Source organism: Argopecten irradians, chromosome 4 (genome assembly GCF_041381155.1).
Source record: "Argopecten irradians isolate NY chromosome 4, Ai_NY, whole genome shotgun sequence".
Taxonomy (NCBI): Eukaryota; Metazoa; Mollusca; class Bivalvia; order Pectinida; family Pectinidae; genus Argopecten; species Argopecten irradians.
In genome coordinates, this window is record NC_091137.1 from 36393465 (window position 1) to 36421151 (window position 27687).

The following is a 27687-nucleotide window of genomic DNA, read 5'->3' on the forward strand; positions in this document are numbered from 1 at the left end:
GTGTTTGACCTCTTTTCAGTTTGCATTTATATAATTACTGTCCCACAAATAAAATAATTGAAAATGAGGGATTATTTTTTGCAGTCACACTGTTTTGACATACCAAATTACCATGTTAAAGTAAATAATTATGATCACAGAGAAAATGGGTATCAACTTAATAGTAATCAAAATGTCATGTCAATTCTACTATCAATCTACTTACTCTAGAAAAAGGTATACCCGTAGTTGTATTAAAAGCTGGAAGAAGTCTGTACCCGACTTCTTTAGCCATCGATAAAAGTTCATCATTATACCAATCCATGGATTTCTTCTTTTTCTTTAAAAATGTAGCTACAACATGACCCCCTAATAACCCCCTGGAAAAGAAAATGGAGACAAAAATGTCTGAAATGTCTTCTTATTCTTAACAAACAAGGAAAAGAGCAGGCACACTTTAACATGAAAACTATTAGCCACTGGTAGTTAGTAACCACACACTGTTAAAATATGATGATTTTGGCCAGGATTAAAAAATACTTTGATTGAAGCCCAATCTTCCAATAATTAGACAAAAATATTAAGGTTCAGTTGTATATATGCATTCTCACAAATGAAATATCAAATCCAGCAATATTACTTACCCAAGTACACGTATATTAGTTTCAAAAACTGAAACTATAATGTCACTATCAAATTTTGCATGTTCAATAACTAAATGTACAGCCTTCTCAAATTCTTCTATTTCACCCAGAACCTGGAAAACAGCACAAAAATCCAGCATTACAAAATTTATACATGGTATTCTTAAACTGCAGAATAAATATTGAAATACTGAAACATGGTTTAATACCATCGACCAGCGGTCAGTACCACACGGCTAAGAATCTTTTACAGGGACATAAAAACTAGTAGATTGTCTCTAAACATTCTGTTGCACAATGCTCTAAGCTTTACATTACAGGGTAAATGCATGAACGATACTAGGTATATAAGTTTGTGTGTAAACCAGATGCCTAAAATAATCCCTTTTTCTTTTTTAAAACTAATTCAAGTATTAACTAATAGTAAGCTAAATTGCTCAATGCCTAACTTTTGATCTAAGCAGTAATTATATAATCTAAGGTAAATTTTCTTACTTTTTCAACACATTATGAAATACTTAAATCTAGATTTAGATTTACTTAATATTAATACTTTTAATAAGAATATAATACTTTTAATTTTTAACATTTTGACTAAAGCATTAATTAGCTGAAACAGTTATAATTCTAATGTCCTATCATTGATACAATATTTACTACATTTATTTAGTATATGGCTGATTTAATCAAGACAAACAATTATATCAAAAGCACAATAAACATTAACGTAAAACATACCACTAAAGTATCCAAGGTGTCAATTAGGGTCAAGGTGAAGCTGTAACGACAAAACAGTATATTCATTAAATTATCCAAGATGGTTTCATGTAATAGATCTTGTAATTCTTATCAATAACTTTCATCTATGATCTATAAAGACTATCTTATGTACAAGAAAGCCAGAGTTTCTGGAGAAAATCACCAACCTATGACCAACATCTACGGTAATCAATCAGTAGAACCTGAAAGCTGGTGGCCAAATCTCAAGATAATTCTATAAACTTACTTTGATATATATCGATTGTGAAACAAGTTATACAACCTATACAAATTACTTTCTATGGCCCGGATGAAATCACGCAAGGGGTCTTAGAGTGGGAGGAAACCGGAGTTCCCAGGGAAAACCCATGCGATCGGGTAGGTGACCCCTGACCTTTTCACATCTGTGTTGAGGATCGAACCCCGGCCAGCGAGGTGAAAGGGTGAGTGGCTTAACCACTACACCATCCAATCACACCAAGATAATTCTGTATCATACAGTGAGTAAGATACTTAGCCAAGGGAGAACATTAATCTATTAAATATGGTACATAAAATAATTGTTGATGTCAAAACAGGCTACAGTATGTAGTTACTATAAGTATACATGTACTCATCATTGCCAAAAATATACTTTCATTATCAATTTTTAACTGATTTCATATGCATGTTTTGTTTTGTTTTCAAATTCCTGCACCAGCAAGTCAGAACAAATAACTTGGTCATTAAAACATCAATTCGTTTGGCCTTAAGTTATGTAATGTTATCTTTACCAGGCCTTTTATCTCTTTCTTCTCCAGAAGTAATTTAGTGAACAGATACACATCAAACATTACACAAGCACTCAACATGCATAAATAACAACCACAAATGTAAATAGACATCAATGTCAACCAACCCGAGAAATGATAATAGTCATGTCTACTGATCAATCATCAAGTAATAATCTGTTTATAGGATCTGATGGAAAAGCTACAAAACTATTTAAGTTATTATAGGCTACTTTATCTACCTGATTTGAAAAGCTACAATAATTTTGACGTATAAGTATTTTGCTTGTAATCTTGCTTCTGTTAACATTTCTTCAGTTATCTTATTATTTCTTTTTTTTTCTTCTTAATAATAGACTAAGCTTGTTATTCAGCGGAAAACACAGGAAACAGTCTACATAACACTCGCTCAAAACAATCGATAAAGATGGCTAAAAACAACTTACATCACATATTTATTTGTGATTTATCACTTTTGAGAATTAACTATTGACTATTTCTGGCAACAGATGGACAGACAGATCTATTTCATCAGCAACAAGAACTCACTTTCCAAGGCTATCATCGATGTCGCCTCGACTTGGACTGGTGCCTCTGTATCTACCTTTACAGCTCAGAGGCATCAACTCATCGGCAGGAAAGGCATTGTTCTAAAAATATATAATCGACATATTCATGTACAAAGTAAATGAGTAATAATACTGTTCTCCATTGCCACATGTGTAGCTGAATCATGCAGGGATCAATTAACACTATAAGTAGCCCAGCAGCCTATGCTGCCCAAACCATTTTTTATATTTATATAGGCTGCTAGATTGTCATAGGTACTCGAGTCTTATCTCATTCACCCCTGAAATTTCATAATGGACTGGTCTAGTCTTTGTTTTAGAAGAGCCTAAATGTGTCGTCGTTCTGGTTACCCGACAGGCCTATTAATTTTTTGGAAAAATATCATTAGTATCAACTATTGTAATATGTATGTGCTGTTTTTCTAATGGTTTTATTTTTTCTGTGTAATATAACAATTCAACATTTAAGCCCATCAACATAATATATGCCTGTTGACTTTTTTATACCATTAAGGAAGAGTTAGAGTGTAATATATATGGACATAAATTTCTTATGTGGCCCCGATGGCCATCGGAAAAGTTACCCCTTTTGAAGAAGTCTTACACATCTTTATTATAAAAGCAACAGTCATATGCATATATCTATTAGGTTGTGATATCATTTGAAGAAAGAAAAAATGTATCTTACCATATAAGAATCATAAGCGTGTCGAAACATTTCCACAACTTTTTCCCTAGAAACAAGAAAAATATAATTGATCTAATAGCAGAGTATTTTTGACTACAAGGAAGAAGTCAACATCTGTTACCCATAAATGATCATATTGGTATAATCCAAGAGTTTTGATAACATTTTGGTGACGACCATTTGAACAGCATAAGACTTACATCATGAAATTTTTATAAAACTTTCATTGATTCAAGAATTCTTTCTCAATTATAGTAAAACATGGATAAGTGGAAGTCAGCAGGACCAGGCAAAATATTTGACTTATCCGATGGTTCGACTCATCCGTGTTTTATTGTTTTACATACATATTGATGTAAGATAGGCAATAAATACTAACATTACAGGAAAATTTTTTGTCAAACAATAACATTTGCTAGCACTGTGAAGGTTGATCAATAATGTTCAGTCGATCTGATCGAGGCTTGGCTTTTACCCGAGACAGCGTGATACCGGAATGTTTGACACAAAAAAGGAAATTTTGGTATATTTTTTTGGAGGAAGGGGTTGTAAAATGTATTTGATTCCACTGCAGTACTCGATTCAACCATGTTCAATTCAACCGTACTTTATTTACTAATATAAAGAAGGAAAGTTCAACACAAACAAGTTTTACTGTGTATCAGCAATATATGAGTAATAAAATTAACCTGAAATTATCCAAAAAAACATCCAAGAACATAAATATTTCTATTACTGCAGCAGGGGAAAATATTTATGTTCATATGTGTATACCTTCTGCTCATAGCAACTCAAACATACTGAAAATGGAAACTGAAAAGTGATTTTTGATTGAAAAGCATGAAAGAAGTGACATTTTATCATGACATTTAGTCTCTTACTGTATCAAACATTTGTGAGTACATCATTATAGTCCAAGTTACACATAAAAAAATATCTGACTACTGAAATTGCAGTCTGTGACTTTAAGCACTATCCTGATGCCCATGACTAGTAATTTTAGGGCCGGATTAGTGCCAATTGTAATGAACTAGTCCAATTGGACTAGTGACTCCTCAACCAATTAAAATCGGTAAATACCATATCTACAAGAGCGGAGGTCAATTGCATTTGTCGACAAATTTTAAATGCATTCTGTATGCAACTGTTGCTGTCTGGATGTATCATTTTGTGAGAATTTACATTCAAGAATGCATCCGGACTAATTTGGGTAAAGAATTCAAACTGATCATGACTGAAGTGTTGAAGCAAAACTGCTGTATATTTCATTTGGACTAGTGATTAAATAGTCGGACTAGTGAAATTTTGGGGTTTACTAGTCCAAACAAGTAGCAGCGAAAAATATTAACATCATCACAGACTGAATAAGTTTGGCATACTATTGGCGATTGTTATCGACTTGATGAATTTGCAATCGATTGATCAAGTTGAGAGGCATATTGCATACAAAAGCAATATATAGCTATATTCTATTACATGTTTATTCCAAGTAAACATATCAGGGCCCAGGGGAAACAGTTCAGTAACATAAACATAGAACAGCTGATTGTCAGTCAGCTGATCTCAAATGAACATTAATTTATATTCAAGTATGTTAACTAGGGTGAAGGGAAACAGACAATTTTGTGAAACCCAAGACAAAAGGCCTCGGGCAACAGTTTGTATGAGGGTCCAACAAGTCATCTGATGCTCGAAAACGCAGTCGATAACTGTTTTGTTATACCCTATTGTGACGTCACTTGATCCGGTCCAACAAACTTTTAACAGTTTGTTGGACCGCTCGACATAACAGTTCATTTATTGACATTTTTGTCAATAGAGTTTATAAAGAAACTATTTTATAGGAGTATAACAATTAATCTTAAGTCTCATGTGATAAACTAAAACTTTTGCAGAAATTCTATACCCTCAGGGTGTACTCATATATCACTAGCCCAAGATACTGAGACTAGCCCTGACATATTAGGCTAATAACGACAGTTTTGACAGGTATATTATATCATGTACAGATATATCAGCTAGGGTTTCCGCTGTGTATTTTATAAACATAGTCCTTCTCAGATCAAATTGGGTTCTTCTGTATAATTTGAATGAACTTTCCGAAAAAAATAAATGTGGGGTCCATTTCAATTAATGTGCTTAAAAAGGATATGGGGACAGTGTAAGGACGAACTCTGCATATCTCTGGTAATGCATAGTAAATAACCCCCCCCCCCCCTAACGCTGCACAAAATATGCATATGCCAATTATCGTCATCATTGATGGACAGCATTATTCTAAAGAAGAAAAAGATGTAACGTTACAGTTGTGTCCGATAATTTTGCGCGTCTGGTAAGTCTGCGTATGTGTAAACGACGCCATTTTCTGCTGTCAAAAAATAACAGACGTTCAGTAAATTTTGTATCACAGCAAAACATTAATTGTCATAAATTCATCAAAGTTTGTGTTGAAATGCTTTATTGTTATGATCAGTTAGATCAAATCATAAAATGTGTTGTTACACTTACAGATATTTGATTTTCGTTCCTAGTTCAACAGTTATTATATTTATATTCAAAACAACATACTTTGAAATCAGCACACAACACAGATAAACCAATCTACTAGGGGTGAAACGGTACAGATACTTCACGGTTCGGTACGTATTGCGGTATAGAGTGTACGGTTCGGTTTTTTTCGGTTCGGTACATGTAAAACTGATAAGAGATGAAAAAGGCAATGAACTCAGTGTAAACTGTTCAACTCCCAAGTTTATTGAATTCAAAAATCAAAATTTTACTGCAAATCGTCTAGAATGACCAATTTTTTTAAGAACACAAGTTTGTTTACGTTTTCACAAGAAAAGGAGGCCTTTTGATGTCAAGCGATATCCCCGGCTGTTAACACTTTCTAACTTTCCACTGATGTTTTCAACAATGAAATATAGACGCATGTCAACTGCAATAAAAAACCCAATTGCCTGTGTAACTTTTTTGGATTAACAGTTATTTATAGGGTAATTTTTTTTTAAATATCTCCGATATCGTCGTCTGGCATTGTGATTTTTTTTTCTAACTAAGTGTGTGTTCATGTTTGATGTATTGCCATGCTTATACAAAAAATCGACATGTACCGTACTTTGTGTTAACAATACCGTGTACCGAACCGAGCACGTAATATCGCGGTTCTACTACACCGCTGTATACCGTTTCACCCCCACAATCTACCATGTATTGGCCTCTGTATAAAGAGAAATATCTCTGGAAAATAATATATTCTACACATGCGAGGACTTATCGGACATGTCAACATCCGCAGACATGGGGTAGCCAAATTTTAAGCCTTTTAACTCCAAAATTTTGATGGGTATTTCATTTCTTTTCTGTTGTTTCAAAAGATAAAACTTCAGCCTTTCTATTGATGTGCATTTTATTATATTTGCCGAAGTATTCAGCATGTAGTTATACTTTTATAGTAATATATAAATGATTATATGATGAAATATTATGCTAATTAACTCACATATATAATGTTGATAGAGATGGAAGTAGTATGAAAGGTGTATGTGTGCTTGTTTATTTTAATCAATTTCCTAGTATGAAACCTTAATTTGATACTCAACTATCAACAGGTATATTTATAAATTTACTGTAGATAAGTATATAATATTACACTTATAATAATAATTTATCTAAATATAAGTTAATAGTAACTTAACAATAATATTATAATGTATTCCATAGTACCGGATTCAGGAATCAATATAGGCACTACCTGCCTGTTATCCAATCCTTTTGTTTTCAATAAAATATTTTGAATTAAATATTTGCGCAAAAATATAATGACATAAACAGCAACGAAAGGCTTAGGTGCGCAGACTTACCGGCCTGCACTGTACATGCAGTACTGTAACTTTTTTATACATGTATTTGCATCTGTCAAAGTGTCTCAGTCTGGTGTCAGTGCCAGAGTATCATGGGCTAATTTATCACTGAAGACTGACACTGTACTCTGCCAATAACAATCCGAGTTTATCATAATATTCCTTCCTCTGATATAAAACAGTTGTTAATAGAACATGGAGATCATGATATCATCCTTATGTTTACAGTAACGTCATGATGTTTATGCAACTTGCACAATTTCTCAAAATGCATGTTACTTGAACCTAGAAGATAAAATTTGGTATTTACAATTATTTATTCTAAATGCTACAATTTGAGTACCACAAGATAAAATATACATTTTCAGCAATAACCAGACATTCGCCACGTACACACAGTAGAGGTTTCAGGGAAAGCGCCATTTGATACCTACCGAAGTTCTCCCTTTTCCGATGATGACATCCCCGATACAACTGAATCTTCAACGATAAATATTATCAAAATCACTACAATTGATATAATGACTATTTTTTGGGTCCTCATGATGAAAATTATCCTATTATGTTGTAATTTAAGTGTATATTAACATCAAAACTACTGGAGATGTTGTTGACGTTTGGCGTCAAGATGTAAAGGGACTGCCATGTTGTCATTTTATAAACTCTCGCGTGAGTTACATTTGAGGCGCGTTCTATGATAACTAGATTACATTAAAGTTACGTATTCTGCATTTTTCTGTCGCATTATGTAACATTAAATTATAGACGAATATATTGATACATAATACAATAAATTAAAACTTTTGGACATGGGTCATTTTAAAAGTCAACGTCAACATAAGTTCTTCATTCCATATAGAACATTAGTGCCATGGATTTTTCTCGGAAAATTAGGCCTATTTTTAAAGGCCCATTACCTTTCCGGAGCAAAATATAAAGGTTTCTTTAAAAAACATTAATAACACCAGAAAACGCAAACCGATGATCTAAAATAAGGTAACGACACCAAACATATGCAAGATTGCCTGCGTAATATATGAAAACAGTGGAGAGTCAATTCCCTGTTTTGCCGTCTGGCGCAGTGATAGTCAACTACCGCGCGGTATTTAGGACGACGGCGGGAAACATAATACGACCCGCGTTATGAAAATAAACATTTATTTATTTTAATCAAATCGTTCAGAAGGTGATGATAAATGTAGTATTAACGGTAAGTTAATAATTTTTAGGACTCTACAAAAATTTTCGATCTTGTTTTACATTCCCATTTTAAAAATTAAAAGCCGTTTCGGAAAGGTAGTGGGCCTTAAATATTTTTATCTTGAAGTAAAATGCGAAGCTCAATTTTTTCAATGATGGTGATGGTGTAAAGTAAGTAAGTAATTTTTGAGACTGAAGAAAGATACCAATTATTTTGTTCTTGTTTTTGATAGAGAAAAAAATACCACTTGTCAGAGTGGCGCATCTTTAAGCTTTTGTTATGTCGAAAAATGTTGCTAATCAAACGCGCCTCAAGTTTGAGTCAAAAGAGAAGTTGAATCTGTCTGTTTCTGAAGGACGAGAAGGGCGTGCTCACGATGGCACTAAATTACCTGAAATTGTGCTGTCGGCAGCAACAAGTGAGGCATCTAAAGAGTATGCGATACTTTCCATTGGCCACGCGACATCACATTGACATGTTAAGCAGAATTGACGTAAGTCTGTTTATTTTCAATGGGGGGGGGGGGGGGGGTATTAACAACACGTGTGTTTTGTAATAAAAATAGGAAAAAAAATGTCATGCATGCACTTCAATGACACCCAGTGCAAAGTTCAAACAGTTAACATATTTCAATGGATTATTTTATGCTAACCTACTTTATACATGCAATCCCGTCTTTGATCATCCTCGATACTCCAGGGCTTCCGATCACTTACGATCTCTACACCCCTGGACTATCTCATAGTGAAATCGAAGGCAGCTCAGCGGAAAACATTTGACCAATCACAGGCTAGCAAAGATTTCCTTTGAAGACTACAGAGAGAGCGAAGCCTAACATCAAAGTCACACAGTCAACCACAGTGTACCGTTATACGGCTCTTTGATGTACATCAAATGACTAAATTACCTGTTCTATTCTGTTGCCTCCAGTTTTACTATGAGATAGTCCAGGGGTGTAGAGATCGTAAGTGATCGGAAGCCCTGGAGTATCTAGGATGGTCTTTGATCAAAGATCTATGAAGACAGGGATTTATTTGGGGTATGAGTGAGAAGGATTTGTCACTGTGTCTTTATCTGTTATACTTACTCTAACAGGAGAGGAGAAAATGTAGCGGCCAGACCGGGATTCGAACCCGGGACCCTCTGAACACTAGCCGAGTGCTCTACCGATTGAGCTACCTGCATGGTCACCGATGACCGACCCAGTCCAATCCCTACATTACAACACCATGTGAGCCGCCTATGAACTGCGAATAAAAAAATCTTCGCTCTTTCCATATCATGCATGATTCATATTATTTTCATTTTTTATAGATGACAGCCAAAGATGTTCATATAGAAAACCAGGAAAGAGTCCGCTATCTGGATAGAGTTGGAACGGACATACAGAAATTACTTCATAGTGGATCAGAACTAGGAAAGGATACTTTATTTCTGTTACCCGAAATAAAAAATGACCTGTTGAAATTGCCTTACGACACTATAACAATTAGTGAAAAGTTAAATAACAGAGTGATTAAAAAGAAAAATTGTGCACGTAAAATGAAGATGGTTAAAGACAGGTGTTTATCTCAAGACAAAACAGAACAGCTGCAGGCCACATGTTTACCTGCATCACAGTTTTTCGTACCACCTAAAAGATTTAAAGACGTTTCAATGACAGTCCCAGAGCTGCACGAGACTACAAGTACTAGTACTAGTACCACTTGTTTTGCTGACTATGTTACATCAGAACCATTGGATCTGAATCCCAAACAAGACTTAGAAAGTAATTTTTTACATAAATGTGAGAAAGTATCGGAAACTTTATACAGTTCTGAAGGTTCTGAAGATAAAAGTGGAGCCCCTAATGACCTTCCTTCTTCGAAACAACTTCGAGTGATCCAGGAAAATGTCATAGAACAGGTAAATGAAATAAATCCTCAATTTCAGCTGGAAGATAACACCTTAGAATTTAAATGTCTAATCCTAAGGCAGTACAATTGCAATTTCAGGGAAGGTGGTACATTTGCAATTTCAGGGGGTACTTTTCTATGCTATCTACATGTAATGTAATTTAGCCCAAATCAGGCTGTACCACAGCTAGGTTTAACCATCAAAAAGTATTGGGTACCACCTGATATTGAAACCCCTGTTCTTATGTGCTTATCAAAGGATCAATATCTGTGTAATATCAATATTAAATACTGTGTCATATTTTATAACAAATAGAAAACTTTAATCAAAACTCCTGGGAATAGGATGATGGGACCTACTGTTGCTAAAGAGTGAACACTCGTATATTAAAGCTTAAATGACTTAAAATGAGAACAATTTTATTACTGATAAAGTAATTTTATTTCAGATCTCAAATTTCTTTACTGGAATCCACCAAATACAAGACTATGATATGGAAAACCTAATATTCATCAATAATTTTTTCGGAAAGGAGAAAGTTTATCGGTAAGTAATTGGTATATGATTAATTTGATGATTCTTATTTTAAAGGATTTTTCCATTGAAAAAGTCTGAGTTGATTATTTGGTTAGAATATACATGTAATGTGTTAGCTGGTTTCAAAGGTCACAGAAAAGACAAAATCCAGTAGAAAAATATTCAGTGCACAAGACTTGAAAAGAAAATATTTTCTTCTGCTCTATATTTCATTGATAGCTAATATCTTCAAAAGTCAAAAATCTTGCTATAAAAATGAGCCAAGAGACTTTGATCATTTGCCATCTATTACATGGAACTGAAGTTGTTGAAATTTCTTTCCATATACTTTTATTTAGTTTTAGAAAAGGAAAGTCAAGATTTTACTTGTTTTGTTAATCAACTAATTTGTATTATGGATTATTGGATATACTTGATATACCAAATTTAGATTAATCCTATGAATAAAATAAAAATAGCCTTTGGGTTTAACAGCCATGTTCCTTATGAAATTTTTTCATACAGCTTCACAAATTTTCAAATTTTGATAAGTCCTATAGCTTGTACAAAGAAATGTAGAGGGTTCTCACAGGAAAATCATGAATCCAGGACTCGTCTAGGCAAGTTCTGTAAATTACTGACTGGGTGGGGTGTGTTGCTCGGTATCTTTGACAGCATTCTTTAATGAGGTAGCAAGATAAAAAATGAAATATTTCCACTATCACAGACACAACACAAACACTTTTTACTACAGCCTCCCAAAACGTATTCTACAGTCACACACCCCACACAATGACATTACATACAGGGGAGACCATCCTCAAATGACCCTAGCTGTTAATAGGATGGTATGCCAAATCAAGAAGCCAATTATACATAATATACCTTTATATTTCCAGTGGCACACAGTATCTATGGATACTTACCGGTATTCGATGGCGATGCCACCTGCGGTTTGTACATGTCAACATGTCTGTGACAAGCGCATCGTCCAACCCAGAAGATGGAACAGTGAAAGTGTTCTGGCAGATTGCGGGTTTGAACCAAACCACTTTTATAAAGAAAATGTGGCAGGTCTTCACACGGTATTCCTCGGCCGTGGTCGATAATGCTGAGTAAGTAGAGGATTGAGAGACAGTTACTGTAAACATACCTTTTTAGCTCACCTGGCCCGAAGGGCCGGTGAGCTTATGTTATGGCGCGGCGTCCATCGTCCGTCGTCCGTCCGTCAACATTTCCTTTAAATCGCTACTAGTCATAGAGTTCTGGATGGATTGTAACCAAATTTGGCCACAAACATCCTTGGGGGAAGGGGAACAGAACTTGTATAAATTTTGGCTCTGACCCCCCAGGGGCAGGAGGGGCGGGGCCCAATAGGGGAAATAGAGGTAAATCCTATAAATCGCTACTTGTCCTAGAGTTCTGCATGGATTGTAACCAAATTTGGCCAGAAACATCCTTGGGGGAAGGGGAACAGAACTTGTGAACCAAAAAATTAATTTTAATTTATATCCGTGCCAATATATCATAATTCACAGTTGTTCCTATTTGCCCTAAAATATGACTACACTAAATCCATTTACAGTATATTTCATTGACTTAAATGCCTTGATCTTCACTACTGAAACTGCTTAACCAAATTCCTTTTAATATTCTTTACTTTGCATATCAAAGAGTTCATATATCAATACATATTCTGTAAAAACAATTATTTATCCATGCTAAATCTGAGATTTTGATTTTACAGGCATTACAGTGGGGTATCTGTGTTTCATGTTAACAAAGATGGCAAGATATACCGACACAGAGTTGATCGGGTAAGAGTCTATAGATACATTAAAGTATAGCACCGAGTTGTTTTTAGTCTCATCATATGTAACACTATTTAAAAACTACACAAAACATGCATAAAAGTGTAAGATAGTAGCTCAAATTCTCGAGTCAAATGCTAAGTTTAATGATTTTTCTAAGAGAACTTTTCATATTCCTCCACCACTGAAGTGAAGTAAACGTTTACATCCTTTGATTTCCTTTATATACTAGAAGCTGCTCATCAAACACATTAAAATCAAACTTGTAAACACCATGCATTCTTTTTCTTGGTTCACATTTCCATCATATTGAATTTTCAGCCCACCATCATCAGAAGGTTGGCTATTCAAATCGCCGTTCGTCCGTTGTTTGTCGTCGGTACGGAAAAAATGCTTCTTACCGCTGTTTCTCAGAAAGTACTGAATGAATCTGTCTCAAATTTCATATATAGGTTTCCCTAGGGCCCAAGGAGTCTCATGCTGATTTTCAGACTGATCGGGAAAATGATATGGCCACAAGGCCCCCCATCGTGGATATTGGTAGTTGATGTTTGTTTCTGCTATTTCTCAGAAGTACTGAAGGGATCTATCTCAAATTCCATATGTAGGTTCACTTAGGGCCCTTGGAGTTGGAGTGTCATGCTGATTTTGAGATTGATAGGAAAACAATATGGCCTACAGGCAGCCAGCTTGGATTTTGGTATTTGAAGTTTGTTACCGCTATTACTCAGAATGTACTGAATAATCTGTCTCCTGTACCGGTTGCTCTAGGGCCCTAGGAGTGTCATGCTGATTTTGGGACGGATAGGAAAACAATATGACCACCAGCTAGCCATCTTGGATTTTGGTATTTGAAGTTTGTTACTGCTATTTCGCAGAATGTACTGAATGATCTGTCTCAAATTTCATGTATAAGTTGCTCTAGGGCTCTAGTTGTGCATATTGCATTTTATGACTGAATGGTCAACAAGATGGGCGACCGGCCATCATCTTGGATTTTACCAAGTTTGTTACCGCTATTTCTGAGAATCTGTATCAAATATCATATGTAGGTTCCACTTGGGCTCTAGTTGTGCATATATATTGCATTTTAGGAAACATTGGTCTTCAATATGGCTGACTGGTCTCTGATTATGATAGTAAAGTTTGAAAAGCTGAGAAAAGATCCTCTTTCCATTGTTAGACATAGATCATTCTTTGGTGGGCGCCAAGATCCCTCTGGGATCTCTTGTAGAGATATGTATGTTGTATTAGTTGTTCCTGAACGTTTTTTTTTTAACAGATGGACAGGGTGAAGGAGGCAAAACCATTGGTACAACCAGAGATGGCCATGGCGTAACAGTTTTTCGCTGAAATTACCTCAACATATATATAAACTAGAAGTGCTGGAGCCTTCACTGTGATTGTTACACACCAGTGTGCATTAGTTATCTCCCCTGATATCGATGTCAGTTATCTCCCCTGTTACCAAGAAATATTTTGAATGCAAATTATCATAATGATAATACATTAACATTATTTACCGGTAGATATTTAGCTTAGGAGCTTGTCTCTCACGTTGCCCAGATACAAAATTTATTTAATATATAAATCAATTCTGTTCAATATCCTGTGATGGACATGATTTCAGATAGATTTCATACAATTGCTAGTCTGTCTCACATATTCGGTGAATTCAAGTAATATAGCTCATGGTGTGACATGAAGTGTTATTTTATAATTGTTAAATTTTGCAGGTGTAAAATTTGGTAACTTTCTTTTTACAATTTTTTGCGGTTATTTATTTTAACGAATCACCTTTGTAGCTTTTGAAAGTGTCATTCACATGATATGATGCGATATTTCAAAACCATGATTTTTTTAAAAACATTTCCAGATAAGGCTCATTTGTTAATTTAACAAAATTAAGACTTGTATGAATATGAGCAATTATACAGTATTAGAGTGTTTTTCCAGGTAAAATTGTGTTAACTAAAAAAATCATGACAGTGATGTATGTCCCCATAAATCAATCATATCTTGTAGGATTTTGTGTTTAAATAATCACAGACATTTTAAGTTTATTGTTCTGGGTGATTGTTGATGGATGCTTTTGGACTTTCACAGATGAAAATTTGGAACTTGAAATCCAACTACAAAATGTACTGTGCAGATAAAGGGCAAATATTGGAAGCATGTATTTTCTTGTTGAGAACTAAAGCAAGCGGATCTGTGATATTTATATTACATTACTGTACAATGAGGCAAACAAAATTCAACTGTGTAATTTACTTCACAGCTTGTATTTAATGTGAACAGTCGGGCAAGGATGGCTAAAGTCGGTAAAAATGGTGTGAATGTATCCAGTATAATTTCTTATGAAATGGAAAAACAAAATCTCTCGCCAAAATCTGTCTGCATACGAAATTAATTTAAAGTATGGAAATTCTAAAATGTCCTCCCGGCTCACTATGTCCGCGGTTACATTTCCACGCAGCCTCGCTTTCAATGCTTTCAACTTTTCTTTACTTTAATGGTCAGAACTGGGAAACTAAGGAGAACTTGACTGTCGTATTAATATGTGAGAACTTTTGGAAGGCCAATATTGAACGCATTTAGACTGGTTTTCTTTGCCCGACTATTCACTTTAATGTGAATACATATTTTGATGTTAATTTATCTGTATTTCAGGAAAATGGAATGAAATGCAATAAGTAGTTTTTGCAGATTGGATGAAAAATTTGATGTTACTGAAAATACCGTGTAGTTTCCCAGCTAATTTTCCCAACTTCAATATTTCTATTTAAATAACAGGGATGGTCTTTTTGGTTGCGATTGCTGTGGTTAGTTTAAATGTCAAACGGAGAATCTTTACATGATCAAGCTGTTGTGCATCTCAGTATAATAAAATAGCCCTATGTCCATATTTTGGAGAATGTTGCTTCCATGTGATTTTAGAGGTCAAGTATGATTTAGTTTAACTGATGTTTTAGACATGTTCCAAATTTGACAAACAAAAGTCTTATTTTCTCAAAGATCAACATTTTTACATATTTGTAATAAAATTGCATAATACACTATTACCCCATCTTTGATATTCCAGGGGTTACTATAACTGACATTTTATCTACCCCTAGACCATCTCATAGTTAAACTGGAGGCAGATCGGGAGAAAAATGTTAACCAATTACAACATTGGGGATGAATGTGTTTTCATCAGATTAAAATACACACTGAGCTATTGGATAGTCAAAAATTACTTATAATAATACTTAAATATGGTACTGTTAATGACTTGGTGTACACTGTAGATAGGAGTGATTATTGACCATAAATTGGTGCATTTTGTTGTAATTACTGTTAACACTTAGTGGGTGTATAAATGTTGTAATGTAGATGCATGGACTATATGCCAAGATACACACATATATGGACTATCAGAAATTCTGCTCTATAGAATTAATATTGATGTGCTACTAAATCCTAACAGACATTAGTACAATATAGAAATGGAGAAAATCATGTCCACCAGTGCTTTCTTCTGAACATTGATTTTTAGTGATATGATTTGTTTGCCCATTAAAATATTTATGGTTATTGAAAACAAGTATTTTCTTATCTGTGATGTTGGGCTATATTCAAATTGCCTTTCATCCCTAATCCGTCCTTCTGTCAGTTAAGAATTTTTGTTAACACTATTTCTCAAAAATTACTGAAGTGATCTTTCTTAAAATTCATATGTAGGTTGCATTTTGGGACAGATCGTCAAAGATAAGCAGCCATCTTAGAATTTGATAGTTAATTCTTGTTACCGCTATTTCTCAGAAAGTACTGAAGTGATCTGTCTCAAATTTCATTTGTATAGGCTTCACATATGTCCTGGTTGTGCATGGCTGTTCTCTTTTATACTGTTGGACCATACTGTTGGACCATTTGTGAAAGTAATCACTTCAAGCATAAATCCTGACAGACTGCAGCTTTTGACACAGGCCTATGAGGGCTTTGTCAAGGCTAGTCTAAAAACAATATGAAATCACCCAGTCTCTCATTGATTTAAAAATAAACAACTAGGTCAAACTGTATAAACACAAACAACCCAGGAGATACATCTACCTCCATATAGATTTTTCCTTAAGAAACACTCAGAAGAAAATGTGAGGAAGATAAGGCTAAAAGCCTTATTTTAATTTCTGAGAACACAAGTAGAGTATTAATATTCAAACATGCAATATTTATATGGTTTATTGTTTATTCTGGTTTCATACTGGTTACATTTACAATGAGGTTTGTATACAAATACAAAAACACATAGCTTAACAAACGAAATGGAAGTTTCCAAACAAATAACAACCTTATTTCTTATAGATTTTACCAAATATTTATACATATTATCCATATAGGGTATTGCAACATAAAGGATGGTGTTTATTCCACAATAAATTATAAATGTGCCATGAGCCATATTACAACAATAGTTTATAAGAGTTTAGCTGCAAAAGCCCGGGGTCATTCTGAGATCTTTGTGAAGTTTTGGACTACCAGCGTGAACAACAAAATGAAGTTTTATTAATCTACCACTTCTTGTAAACTGTCTTGTTCAAATAGGTTACCTCAACAGTACAGACTGGTCCATTTATCAATTTCCCATGAAATGTAGACTGGTCCGTTTATCAACTTCCCAGGAAATACAGACTGGTCCATTTATCAACTTTCCATGAAATACAGACTGGTCCATTTATCAACTTTCCATGAAATATAGACTGGTCCATTTATCAACTTCCCAGGAAATACAGACTGGTCCATTTATCAACTTCCCAGGAAATACAGACTGGTCCATTTATCAACTTCCCAGGAAATATAGACTGGTCCGTTTATCAACTTCCCAGGAAATATAGACTGGTCCATTTATCAACTTCCCAGGAAATATAGACTGGTCCATTTATTTATCAACTTCCCAGGAAATATAGACTGGTCCATTTATCAACTTCCCATGAAATATAGACTGGTCCATTTATCAACTTCCCATGAAATATAGACTGGTCCATTTAGTAACTTCCCAGGAAATACAGACTGGTCCATTTATCAACTTCCCAGGAAATATAGACTGGTCCATTTATCAACTTCCCAGGAAATATAGGTTGGTCCGTTTATCATCTTCCCAGGAAATACAGACTGGTCCATTTATGATTTTCCCAGGAAATGCAGACTGCGATATATATAAGAATATCTTTCTTGGTCTTAAGTTTATCCATTTATCCAAGTCTCTAGGGTGTTTTTACATGCATACAAGTTTCTATGGTGTCTGAATTATGCCTTGTGAATGCTGAACCTTCTAACAATGGATTCATTGGAAGTTTAAATCTGATTATGGTATATAACAATATTTCTGTGTAAAGGAACAATTAATTCTCGTTAATGTTATCAAATCTTTCCAATTTAATTACAGTTTATCTCAAATTAATTTAATTCAATTCTATGTTTATATCGTATATTTATCTATTACAAGTGGTTAAATGAGTTTTTAAAATTACATTTACCAAATTCTTATGTGTAGCAGAATAAGCCTAGGTCGATACAATATTGAATAAAATTCAATTTTCATCATCTTACAGTTCATACAGGGTTTACAGAGTAGATAATGAACATCAAATTTTAATTGGATTGAGGTTAATCAACAGTGACCTTGAAGGTGATCACCAATGACTTTGAATTTTGATCACCAGTGACCTTGAAGTTGATTACCAGTGACCTTGAATGTAGCTCTATTCAGAGCATCCAGCTAGTGTCTTGAGGTCCCGTATTTTGATGCCTATGAGGCAGTCATATTTTCTTCTCTCATGTTACATATCTAAGTTTGAATTAAACTAAGTATACTTTGTAAGTACAAAGCCCAAGAGGGATACTTCTATGTGCTGATGACTTGTGAATAGCCATACTACTTGGAAAGAAACAGTCCAAGAGGGATGCTTGTTTCTGTTGACAACTTGTGAGTAGCCAATGCCACAAGCAGGGAGGTATGTGATCCTATTGGCAAAAGGAGGTAAATTCTCGACTAATAAGAAGAAACCCTTCTCTAAGTGTTTTATGTTTTGGATCACATCTGACATGTTTTGTTTCTACTTAACATTTTCCAATCAAAGGAAATTCTCAGCTCATCCCTGTCCAAAAGAGGAAGTCTGCTTAAAGAAACTGAATATTGTACACATACATGTACTTACTTTGACAGGATAATATTTAGCACAAAATAAAATTCGGCCAGCACAATGATTACCAAGTGGTAATTCACTAACTCCCTATTATCATGTTAAAGAGGAGTAGGCAAATCGTAACCCATGGCAACAATAATTACAATTATATAATATTTTATAATTACAAACATTTTACATATTACTGGACATCACTGGCATCAACGCTGGTTTTACTGGAAAAAAAAAATGAATTCACCCGTTTTAAAACCTTAAGTATCACACGAAACAACATGTACATGCATATAAAAATTAAATTAGATCTTGTACTGTACATATCATACCTGTATATATCATAGACTAGTAAAGCATTTAGTGACATAAAGCCGTTCCATGACAAGTACCGGGTACAATTATATTGCATCAGATTTTCATCTCATCGACATCAGTTTACTGGTCCTCTTATCATTCTTAAATCAGAGAAATAGAATTTGCTCTATGTGTATATTTGCCAACTCAAGGTGACAAATTAAAATAAGCCAACTCAAGATAACATATTAGAATCAGCCATGTTCTTCATATAGAGTGTGATCTTGGATGAAATTTTTTTTCCAGTTTGAAATTGACGTTGAAAAGGCCAGCCCTTGTCAGTTGAGGAATTATATCTTGTTGTCTTCCCATACTCATTTTGGCAGCATCACAAATGGTTTGGATTCATCAACTTTGTTTGTGCGGATGTGAAATGCTGGCGCCACCCATGCTCCACACGGACACTTCTCTCCTGCAATCCAATGAAGGACATTCAATTAATTAATTTTAAACCAATTAACTGATTCATATTATCTTAAAATAATCTTAAATCTAAAATAATCAAAGATACCATGTAAAATTAATGTGTGGTGTCTTTATGCATTGACAAAAGCACATCTTAAGACATCTTAAACCAAATAATAGCTTAATAACTTCTTCAAAATGATTCTGTCATCCTATCAAGGGAAGAAGTAACAATATGTACATTTAGGAGAGCTATACGGTAGCTTATTCTATGATAGATAATTTGTAAGAAGTCAACCAATTATCGATTCTGATTTATGAACTGATTCTCAAAACCTAATCAGTCAATCTTATGTAAGCATAGGACATTGAGAATTTCATATTAATCCTGAGCTCTGTTACATTGGCGCTTAACATGGGGTATTGAGAATATAAACCATGATACTTGGGAAGCAATTGTTATTGACCCCTGAAAACTAATGTTTATCACTTGAACAGTATACTGTAAACCACTTAAAGGGACAATTCAATGAAGCTAATTCTTATAACCACAAAGCAAAAATATGAAATAAATGTATTGTTCTACATTCCTTAAATTATGAAACATATAACAAGAATTATTGACAAATTCCACAACATTGTGAAGTATTTTGATTGATACCGTTGAAATTCCAATCTTTGATCAATACGATTAAGCAGGTATAACATGTATGCTGAACCTGTACCATAACCAAAGTAACGCATGTTAAAGATGCTCCACCGCTGACAAATAGTATTTTTCCACCATCAAAAGCAGGAGCAGACGATTTAGTATTTTTCTTCAGTTACAAAAGTTACTTTCTTTACACCATTACCACCATTGAAAAGTTTGAGCTTCTAATTTTACTTCAAGTTAAAAATATGAAAAATAATAAATTGCATCCCGAAAAAATTCCGTTGCACTATATCCTATATGGAATGAAGTACTGATTGCGCATGCACCAAAGGCGAAATAAATTATTTTATGTTAGTTTTTGTGTTAATAAGGCATATACATACACGATTGAACACCTATTATTGTTCAAATGATGAATATCATTTATGCTCTGTTGGCGGTGGAGCATCTTTAAACAAATGCAATACATAACCACTGGGGAGTATTTAGACAAGAACATGCACCTAATAACGTAAACACACTACTGTAAGAGCGATAAGAGTAGTGCTAGACAAAAAATTCTTTACTACACTGGCAAGGGCAAGGGTTCGGCGTACAAGACGTCCGACCACAATGTGTAATGGCTGACGAGTTTGAACATTTCACTACAGTGGGCTTTTCTGGCATATCACAGTAAAACCAACTAATCTTATTTCCATTTGAAATGAGGTTTTTTTCTGACACATATGCAAATTTTAATATACTCTTAGACTGAATCGTCCCTTTAATTTCCACATATTTTATTTGAAGCATATAATGATCACAGGCTCTTACAGATAATCTTGCATTCATATGTTATATATGTTTAATACAATTATTTGTGAAACATTTGATTTTACGATCGAGCAATCTCGCGAAATCACACAGAAATTTGTATCTTGGGAAAATAAGTGATCTATAGTAATAAGCCAGAGATCTCTGATGTTATCTCAAGTGAAGGCAGTAATTTAATTTCATATCAATGATAATCCTAAAATTTTGTTAACATTTTTTAAATAGTAAATTTACATACAATAACAATGAATATTTTTTTATTAAGTTGCCAGTTCAAATCGATTTTTTCATAAAACGAAACTTACCATGCCAAACGAAAGATCCAATTTTGGAACCGCATTTTGGACAAGATAACTGAAATTTCAAATGCATAAAACCATCAATTTGCAATTATTGAGAAACATGTTACTTGACAGAGGAACCCAAGACAAATGAATTTACTTTACAGTGTATTAAATCTTCATCTGTAATAAAGAGAGTCCGCTGAATATCCATTCTACATTTCATATTTTTTACATCAAAGTCAACACCTACCAGACAGTACCTTACAAATGACCCAGATGGGATTTGAACTCACAACCCAGAGGTGGAGGCTACTGATAATATGTCGAGACATCTTAACCACTCGGCTGCAACTAACATATCTAACCCTTATATTTCAAATTAATCTGACTCATACCTTGCCAAGTGGTTCTGATATGGACTCGGCCATCCATCGGACTGGTTCTATGAATAGTGACTGTTTACACGGAGTCGTGTTCTCCACTCCTTCCATAGCCTCTCTTTGGTTGGCTGGGATCCTACTCCTCCAATCAAAAGCAGCTTCACCCTCGCCAACATTGTGTGATATTAAACCCGACTTTTTAAACAACGGTTGTCTGTAAAAAGCAATATAATGTGTATTTAGTCCCGATATCTAAAAAAGACATCAAGAAGTGTGAAATGTAGATTGGTAGACTTCAAAGTTAAACGTGTCATAATTTTCATACTGTTGTAACAAAAACGAACATTAAACTTAATTTTAAAATTTTAGAAGTCTAATTATTTTGTCAGTATTGCTGAACAAACATGTTATACTGTACAAACAATCAGAAATCAGGAGTTTTTGTTCATTTGAAGCAGACTTGGTGGTGGTACTGTATAAAAATTCATTTTACAGATCTTTTATGTGGCATTTTAATATTATTATCATTTATGATTGGAAAATGTAATATAGCATTTACCTGCACTTCCTGCATTTGTAAACTATATCCGCTTTGTTATCAGACTCTGATGGATTGGCTGTCAACTCCTCAGGACTAAACGTTTCATCTACTGTAAACAGATATTACAGAAGATAGATATTAAGCAAATTGTTAATTAATTTAGATTTAAACAAGTAATTATTTTCCAAAATTCATCAATATGATTTCATAAATTCCTTACCAATCAATGTCTTAAAGTACATTTATAAAATGCTCAAACTAACAATATTTCAAATATCATTAACAATTCATTTATAAAATATTGAAAGTTTTTTTTATATAAACAACCAATAAGCAACTGAACGACACATTGTATTATAGAAGCTAAATACATGTACTTTAAATTGGTAAGTACTATTAAATTCAATTTTGACAATTCAAACAGAGTTATACAAATTGAAAAATTAACATGAATCTTGAATTATGACAAAAGCCTGAGGTAATCAAATGAGGAACCTACGATCATAACTGTGTATTTTCAGTGCCAGTTTTTTAAGACGATATCGTCGAAAGCGTTCATTGGTTGTGTCAATCTTATTCTCCATTTCTTCATACAAAAGGAGTTGATCTTTGAACCCTTCATTTGGACTGCAGGGAGTGAAAAGTGTATAATTTAATGAATGAGGAAACTCTAGCATACGTATCAGTATGTAGTCCAATATCTTGTCTCAATATTTCACTAATCAGGCATGACATAAACCTCGAAAGAAAGGACCTCGGTAAAAGATAACTGACTTCCCAAAACATTATACAAGGATTTTTGCATACAATTTTATCATGTTAACATACACAAACTGAGGAATCATAAAATATTCTCGTATCATATAAAGATATTTAAATTATTAATATATCCAGTTATTTTAGCATGAAATTTTATTTTGGGGATTTTGAAAATTAAAATCTCAGCGAATTGTTTTTTTTTTAAATAGACAGTTTGGCTATCATGCAAAGTATATGTTTCATTTTTTCATGGCTTATTACTTGGCGTATAAGTTTTTCTGACCACATTGTTATCCTACAACATTGGGAACATCACTGTCTAACCGAAAATACAAGAGGAATCCTTTCTACAATAATGGAGATAACATTGTCCATTTTCATTAATCAGTAAGTCTACTTGTTCTGACATTATTACTTCCAATTTGGTATTACTTACTGGACTATTGATCTGCACTTTCGAACAAATCCCAAAGCCTCACCGTAACTCATTTCTTTCTTCTTCATTAGATAGGCTATCACCATTGTAGCACTTCTAGAACAACCTGCCAAGCTGTCAGAAAAGGAAATTGAATTATTATCTATTAGGTATACATGAACTACAATATGAAGTTTATTGCATTATCAACTTTGCATGACTCCACAAAAAGCGATAGGTGTATCCCCTTGACATGCAGATTTTGTCAACAAGTGATTTTCATTTTCAAATAGACTTTGAAAATAATTAACCCAGAAATACATGTACATGAAATTAATGGTTTTGCCTTTGACACAAGTTTAATCAGTACATGCAATATTTTAATTATTATTCTTATTTTTATTTTTAAGATAAATACCTGTATACAATTATACAGAGGATTTTTTTTTAAAGTCGGTTTATTATGGCAATAGTGTTAAATATGTCACTTTTGTCATTAAAAAACCTATTAGATTTTGTTTTAAATAGAAAAAGAAGCTTTTGCAAGCTGTGTGGCACTAATGATGATATTCACTTTATTACAATTTTAATATCATTCACTTTATTTTAATTTGTCAGGAATGTAGTGTAGCGGGATTGGACTGTTTCGATCATCGGTGACCAGGTAGCTCAGTTAGTAGAGCATCTGGCTTGTGTTTGGAGGGTCCTACAAGGGTTTCATTATCTTTCAGGAAAGGCGGTACAGTTGCAATTTAAGGGGGTACTTTTCTATACGATCTGTTTACTATCTAATGTAATTTAGCCCAAATCAGGCGGTACCACAGCCAGGTTCAACTGGCAGAAAGTACCAGGTACTGCATGATATTGAAACCCTTGGTCCTGTGTTTGAATCCCGGTCTGGATGCTACATTTTCTGCTCTCCTCTGACAGAATTGGTGTCCAACTAAATAACCCATTTGGCAGTGTTTGGAAGGGACTCGTATGTCTTCGAGGGCGAAGACTTTGATAAAGGAGGGAGGAGTGTAACGGGATCGGACTGGGTCAATCATCGGTGACCAAGTAGCTCAGTCAGTAGAGCACTCGGCTAGTGTTCGGAGGGTCCCAGGTTCGAATCCCGGTCTGGTCGCTACATTTTCTTCTCTCCTGTTACAGTAAAATTCTAGATTTTTTCATCTAGTTTTTGTCAGACCCACTTAAATGTTATCTATTATTTCATCCTTTGCATGATTTTTGTCAATATCCTGTTAAATATTTTGACAGCTGAAGGATATTTATACATACCAGTGAACCAGGACCGAGCCATATCTGATCCCTTCATCAATGAACTTAATACATTCCTCAAAGTAGTTCAGCAGATCTGTGAATTCCAAGTCAAATCCGTGGATGAACTTATATTTGAACTGCTCGCTGACAGATTTAGGAAGAGGGGAATTATTCACAGTCAGTATGTGTGTTATTCCTTTCGCCTTTAACCGAATTATGTCTTTTGCTGCAGTCCAACTTCCCAGATAAAGATTTTTGATAACCTCGTTGATGTCTAGTACTGTTTCTGCCATGTTTTAAAGTGTGAAGTGACCTACTGTTACCTACAAGGAAAAACATTTCAAATTAGCAGACAGTGAGGGTCTCCTTTAATAACGACAAGAAACGACAACACACGACAACACGTTAAATACAAGGAAAAGTTAGTGACAACACTCGTGTATTGAGTATGGCCGAGAGTTCTACACCGACTATAATGATGTTAACACAACAATGACTTAGACAAACAGAATCGAGACCCTATGCACTCGTACACACGTGTGTACAGGCCTGTGTGAGTCATTGATCTGTTGTCGGTAGTAAACCTGACCAGTCGCCGATCTCCTAACATTAAAACAGCTATAAAGTCTTCATTTTTATTCCAATCTTAATGAATTTTTATACATAGACGCATTATTGTATGACAAATAACACATCTTCTGTTGTCGTTAGGTTTTAATAATATTTTCGATGTTACGATGTCAGTATACCATCAAGGCAAACCTCTGACACTTGATCTATTGTTGGCCAGCAGTCAATTTCAAAATATTCAAATCGCTCTAATTCCTTCATATTTGCACCAATCTTCATAAAACTTCATTTAAATGTACTGAATAACATATCTTGTGTTGTCACTAACTTTTCCTTGTATTTAATATGTTGTCATTTGTTGTCGTTTGTTGTCGTTATTAAGGGTGACCTACAAGTGAACCATCTACATCTCTACATTTATATTGAACTGACCACCATCATCAAGCTGAAGTTTATGTCAATTGGAGTGAGTGTTAAAAAAAATATTAAAGTTTAATAGGCAGAAAGGATTGTTGATTTGAAGGGTTTGAGAGAATTTGTGGTTGTAAGGAATTCCAATCTGTTATGTTTCTAGGAAAAAATGAATATTTACGTGTTTGTGTTCTACATGAATGAGTTCGATATGTGTACAGATGTGCATGTCATGTGTTATGTACTGGAGGGACAAGTAGGTCTTTTCTAATGTTTATTTTATTATGTGTTATTTTATGAAGCATGGTTAGGCACGTGTCTTACCTACGTTGTTCTAGAGAGCGGCAGTTTAAATGTATCATGTCACCAACACTGGAGGTGTTTCAATGTTTGTTGGTGACAAATCTTGCTGTTCTTCTTTGTACCATTTCAATTTTACTGATGTCTGATTTATTATAAGGGTTCCATACTGAGGAGGCATACTCTAGTGATGGTCTAACAAGGGTCTTATAGGCCTGTTCTTTAATAGAGGTAGAGCCGATCTTAAGGTTTCTGCGGAGAAAGCCTAGGGTGGAGTTTTTTTTCCTACAGATGTTGGATATATGGGATTCCCATTTCAGATTTGATTGGATTGTGATGCCTAAGTATTTGGCTTTGTCTACATTATCTAATTCTTTCTGGTGTAGGATGTATTTGTGATGAATGGCCTGTTTGTTATTTGTTATTGATAAGATGTAACATTTGTCGGGTGGAATGACATTTCCCAAGACTTCTCCCATTCAGCAAGTTTATTAAGGTCTTCTTGTAGACATTTCGCATCATGTGTGGATTTTATTGTCATGTATGCAATGGTATCATCTGCAAAAAGGTGCACAGTGAAATTAAGACCAATTGGGATGTCATTGATGTAAAATAAAAAGAGGGAAGGACCTAAGACTGAGCCGTGAAGGACTCCAGACTTGACATCTACATAACCAGATCCTTCACCGTCTACAATAACAGCCTATTTTCTATCATTTGAGAAACTCTCAATCCAGATGTTAACCTTGTCATTGATTCCATAGTACCTCAGCTTGTGACATAGGAGAGAATGACTCACCTTAATTGTCAAAAGCCTTGGAGAAATCCATTTTAAGTACATCAGTCTGTTTGCCTTGGTCTACATGTATAGTGACATCGTCAATGAATTCTGTTAATTGGGTGTTGCGGAAACCGTGCTGTAGTGGATACAGGATGTTGTGATTATCTGCATGGTTCATGATATTACTAACCACGACCATATATCAATCCTACATGTATAAAACTTATTTGGGGAAATACAAAAATGTATTGTATTTGGAAACTTATATAATTATTGCATTCACTCTGGTCTTCTATCCTTGAATGCTAGAAGGTGACTACTAAGTACAATCTACAGCATTCGCGTTTAAAATAAAATCTGCTACATACTACATAGAAACATGTTTGACATTTGATCCTACAGTGTATTGAAGGCCTGCCATAATTAAATAATTCTACATAATACCAGGACAAGTGTCTGTAAGTTGCAAGGAGTAATGTATGTAAATGATATCAATGAAAATGTGACATGGTCTTTATATAGATGATCGTAAATAACCTCAGGTTTGGTGATCAATAGCTAACGGCTGTAAGTGTAACCGCTGCTGTCAAATGATCGCTGTCATGGCCGGTTAAAGGGAAAAACTATTTACTTCAAGCAGGTTCGTCTGTATTTAACACGGCTCAATATGGATGTTCATTTATTCTTACCTTTCTGTTCAATCTTCGTGCCTGAATTGGAAGCGCTGTATTACTCACTTGCCCTGTAATTGACAAATTAATATGTGGAAGTGACTAATAATGTTGTGCAATGGGCGCCGACATTTTGAAAAAGAGTTCATCAAGGGGTCGTAACTCTTCGGAGAACGCAACGTGTTCGTTCGTCAGTGGCCCATTAACCCC

The 27687-nt window shown here is 34.5% G+C and overlaps 3 protein-coding genes across 4 annotated transcripts in view; 1 reads left to right on the forward strand and 2 right to left on the reverse strand.

Annotated features, from left to right (window-relative positions):
* The window catches only part of LOC138321503 (ER degradation-enhancing alpha-mannosidase-like protein 3), a 32070-nt gene extending 24144 nt beyond the window's left edge, over positions 1 to 7926 (reverse strand). Inside the window, exons 1-6 of the mRNA XM_069265232.1 lie at positions 7707 to 7926; positions 3410 to 3455; positions 2702 to 2802; positions 1362 to 1401; positions 624 to 736; positions 206 to 359 (exon numbers count right to left, since the gene is read on the reverse strand). Coding sequence (XP_069121333.1) covers positions 206 to 359; positions 624 to 736; positions 1362 to 1401; positions 2702 to 2802; positions 3410 to 3455; positions 7707 to 7816 — 564 coding nt within the window. The 5' untranslated portion in view covers positions 7817 to 7926. The remainder of the gene's footprint in view (positions 1 to 205; positions 360 to 623; positions 737 to 1361; positions 1402 to 2701; positions 2803 to 3409; positions 3456 to 7706) is intronic.
* An 862-nt stretch (positions 7927 to 8788) lies between these two features.
* Positions 8789 to 16282, forward strand: LOC138321506 (uncharacterized). The gene is made up of 6 exons (XM_069265237.1): positions 8789 to 8966; positions 9788 to 10378; positions 10818 to 10915; positions 11785 to 12000; positions 12633 to 12702; positions 13979 to 16282. The coding sequence occupies exons 1-6, from the start codon at positions 8850 to 8852 to the stop codon at positions 14033 to 14035; spliced, it is 1149 nt and encodes a 382-aa protein (XP_069121338.1). The 5' UTR covers positions 8789 to 8849; the 3' UTR covers positions 14036 to 16282.
* A 548-nt stretch (positions 16283 to 16830) lies between these two features.
* Positions 16831 to 27640, reverse strand: LOC138321507 (dual specificity protein phosphatase 12-like). Of its 2 annotated transcripts, XM_069265239.1 has the most exons (9): positions 27496 to 27621; positions 26825 to 26942; positions 24763 to 25067; positions 23503 to 23616; positions 22807 to 22934; positions 22326 to 22416; positions 21782 to 21980; positions 21408 to 21456; positions 16831 to 19641 (listed from the first exon to the last, which is right to left on the reverse strand). In XM_069265239.1, the coding sequence occupies exons 3-9, from the start codon at positions 25035 to 25037 to the stop codon at positions 19544 to 19546; spliced, it is 954 nt and encodes a 317-aa protein (XP_069121340.1). In that variant the 5' UTR covers positions 25038 to 25067; positions 26825 to 26942; positions 27496 to 27621; the 3' UTR covers positions 16831 to 19543. The 2 variants fall into 2 exon arrangements, with proteins under 2 accessions (XP_069121340.1, XP_069121339.1); XM_069265238.1 differs by lacking the exon at positions 26825 to 26942 and having other exon boundaries at positions 27496 to 27640.
* Positions 27641 to 27687: the final 47 nt, after the last annotated feature.